This window comes from Alligator sinensis, unplaced genomic scaffold (genome assembly GCF_000455745.1).
Source record: "Alligator sinensis unplaced genomic scaffold, ASM45574v1 scaffold673_1, whole genome shotgun sequence".
In the NCBI taxonomy this organism is placed as follows: domain Eukaryota; kingdom Metazoa; phylum Chordata; order Crocodylia; family Alligatoridae; genus Alligator; species Alligator sinensis.
The window spans coordinates 348,686-349,715 of NW_005842829.1; the positions used below are offsets into that span (position 1 = coordinate 348,686).

The following is a 1,030-nucleotide window of genomic DNA, read 5'->3' on the forward strand; positions in this document are numbered from 1 at the left end:
CCGTCCCCCCAGCCACTCATCGGGGCGGGCGCTGAGGATGTCGTTGCGGCAGTTCTCCAGGTGCGGCTGCAGGCGCAGCAGCAGGCTGCGCGACAGCAGGTAGCCAAAGCCGCCATAGCAGTAGCGCCCCTCAGTGTCACCCCCGATGAACTCCTCGGGCCGGCCCAGGTAGAGCTGCGTGTCGATGCTGAGGTGGGCGACCAGGCGTGCCACACGGTGCGCCTCCGTGTACGTGTCGTCCTGCACCAGGAAGAACCAGTCGAACTCAGCCACGTGGTGGTCCAGCAAGTGCCGGACGGTCTGGTACATGTTCCAGATGGGCCGCTCGTCGCCGTGGGTCACCACCGTCATGCCGTGCGGCACCTTGCGGCCCCGCGTGCCCGTGAAGTACAGCAGCCGCTCCAGCCGGTGCCCCAGCGTCCTGTTCACCGCCACAGCCAGCGTGTTCAGTGTGCCCCGCGACGTCAGCACACCCACCAGCAGCCGCTGCCGCGTGCCCAGCTCTGTGCTGATGTACCGCGTCCTGCGGGCACAGGGGGAGGGTGTCAGCGGGACCAGGCCAGGTGCAGGCACTACCCCCAGCCCCGCCACAGATGGACAGACCTGCCGCCCAGACCACCCTGCCCCATCCCTGCTCTGACAGACAGACGCACACGGGAGGTGCTGGATTCATGCAAGACAGACAGAGAGGGGCGCTGGATACACACAGGACAGGGCAGGGCACTGCCAGGAGGAAGCTCGCAGCGCCCCACAAGGAAGAGGTGATGCCCGTCTGCTGCCCTGGCCTGGTGGGGCCGAGGCCCCCGGAGACCCTGCCGCAGGCTGGCGAGGTGCCACCTCATGGCCTGGCCAAGGCCTCCAACAAAACCAGCCCCTGCGGCAGCCCCCGAGCCCTCAGGACACGGCTGGCTTCCCTCCCCACGGGGTCCCAGGGCACCCCAAGGCCCCGACAGGAGAGAGGAGAACACGAGGGGGCCGCAGCCTGCCCATGATGGGGTGACCCCCCCCAGCCAGGCAAGCCCAGCACCCC

General features: G+C 68.9%; 1 protein-coding gene across 1 annotated transcript in view; it reads right to left on the reverse strand.

Annotated features, from left to right (window-relative positions):
* The window catches only part of CHPF (chondroitin polymerizing factor), a 5,419-nt gene extending 4,894 nt beyond the window's left edge, over positions 1-525 (reverse strand). Inside the window, exon 1 of the mRNA XM_006035371.3 lies at positions 8-525. Coding sequence (XP_006035433.1) covers positions 8-351 — 344 coding nt within the window. The 5' untranslated portion in view covers positions 352-525. The remainder of the gene's footprint in view (positions 1-7) is intronic.
* Positions 526-1,030: the final 505 nt, after the last annotated feature.